At 60.0% G+C, this 1,132-nt stretch overlaps 1 protein-coding gene across 1 annotated transcript; it reads left to right on the top strand.

Moving 5' to 3' along the window:
* CHLNCDRAFT_29105 (hypothetical protein) lies at positions 1-330 on the top strand (the record flags this gene model as incomplete). Its single annotated transcript, XM_005842515.1, has 1 exon — positions 1-330. A coding segment is annotated over one exon (330 nt), but the record flags the coding sequence as incomplete, so codon positions are not given.
* Between the last annotated feature and the right edge of the window lie 802 nt (positions 331-1,132).

The following is a 1,132-nucleotide window of genomic DNA, read 5'->3' as shown; positions in this document are numbered from 1 at the left end:
TGGGAGACCGGGCCCGCCAGCGTGCAGACGGTTCAAGAGCTTTTGGCGGGCACGCGGGCCTACACCACCGTCCAGACGATGCTCAACGTGCTTCATCGCAAGGGCAAGGTCACCCGCGCGCTTGAAGACAAAGCATACCTCTACCGGCCTGCGGTGAGCCGCAGCCAGGCGGTTGGACACGCGCTTGGCGATTTGGTCGACCGCATGTTTGGAGGCTCAGCGGAAAGCCTGGTGATGAGCCTCGTGGAAACGAAACGCCTGACTCCGGCAAAACTCTCGAAGCTTCAAAAGATGCTCAAAAAGGAGGGGGATGATGGGCAGGATAAGTGAGTTTGCGATGCACTTCCTGGCGAACGCCGCCTGGCAAATTGCCGCAGTGGCGATCGGCGCACTAGTTTGCGCGCGGCTCTTGCAGAACGTAGCAGCACGTTACCGGCACCCGCTATGGTTCGCTTCGCTCGTCCTCAGCCTCGCGCTTCCGCTTTGGGGCCTCTTCGACTTCGATTCTCAGAGAGATCAATCGCTCCAGATGGGCAAGCACCGAGCCGGAGCTGTTCAACCAGAAGAGGGGTTGACCTTCACATCAGAGCCTTCACGTTCCCCGTCGGTGACTGCCCGTGTAGAAACCGGCGGTCTCAGGCTCGAGGATCTGCTTCAAACGAAGCGGCAGTCCGTGGCAACCTCACCGAGTTTGGCGCTGGCGCTCGCGATAGCCTATGCGCTCTTCGTCCTCTACCGCATGGTGGGGTTGTGGCGCGCGTGGTTGAAAGCGCAGAGCTTTCGGCGTTCGGCTTACCAGCGTGAGCCTTCCGCTCTGCTTGCCGCGGTAGCGTTGCGGTGCCAGGAGGCATTTGGCCTGAAACCCGTGCCGGTCATGTTCTCGGCGAAGGCTACGACGCCCGCCACTCTCGGCGCATGGAAGCCTGTGATCATCCTTCCAGAGAGCTTCTGTGAGACCTCGGAGGATACGCTGGCTACCGTCCTTGGTCACGAGATGGCGCACATAGCGCGTCGTGATTTCGCGCTTAACCTCGTCTACGAAGTCTTGTGCCTCCCGATCTCATTCCATCCGCTCGCAAACTTCGTGAAACGGCAGATCGACAGGACAAGAGAATTAGCCTGCGACGATATG

Source organism: Chlorella variabilis, assembly GCF_000147415.1.
Source record: "Chlorella variabilis unplaced genomic scaffold CHLNCscaffold_633, whole genome shotgun sequence".
In the NCBI taxonomy this organism is placed as follows: Eukaryota; Viridiplantae; Chlorophyta; class Trebouxiophyceae; order Chlorellales; family Chlorellaceae; genus Chlorella; species Chlorella variabilis.
The sequence above is the reverse complement of the archived record's forward strand: the minus strand, read 5'-3'. Positions and strand labels throughout refer to the sequence as shown.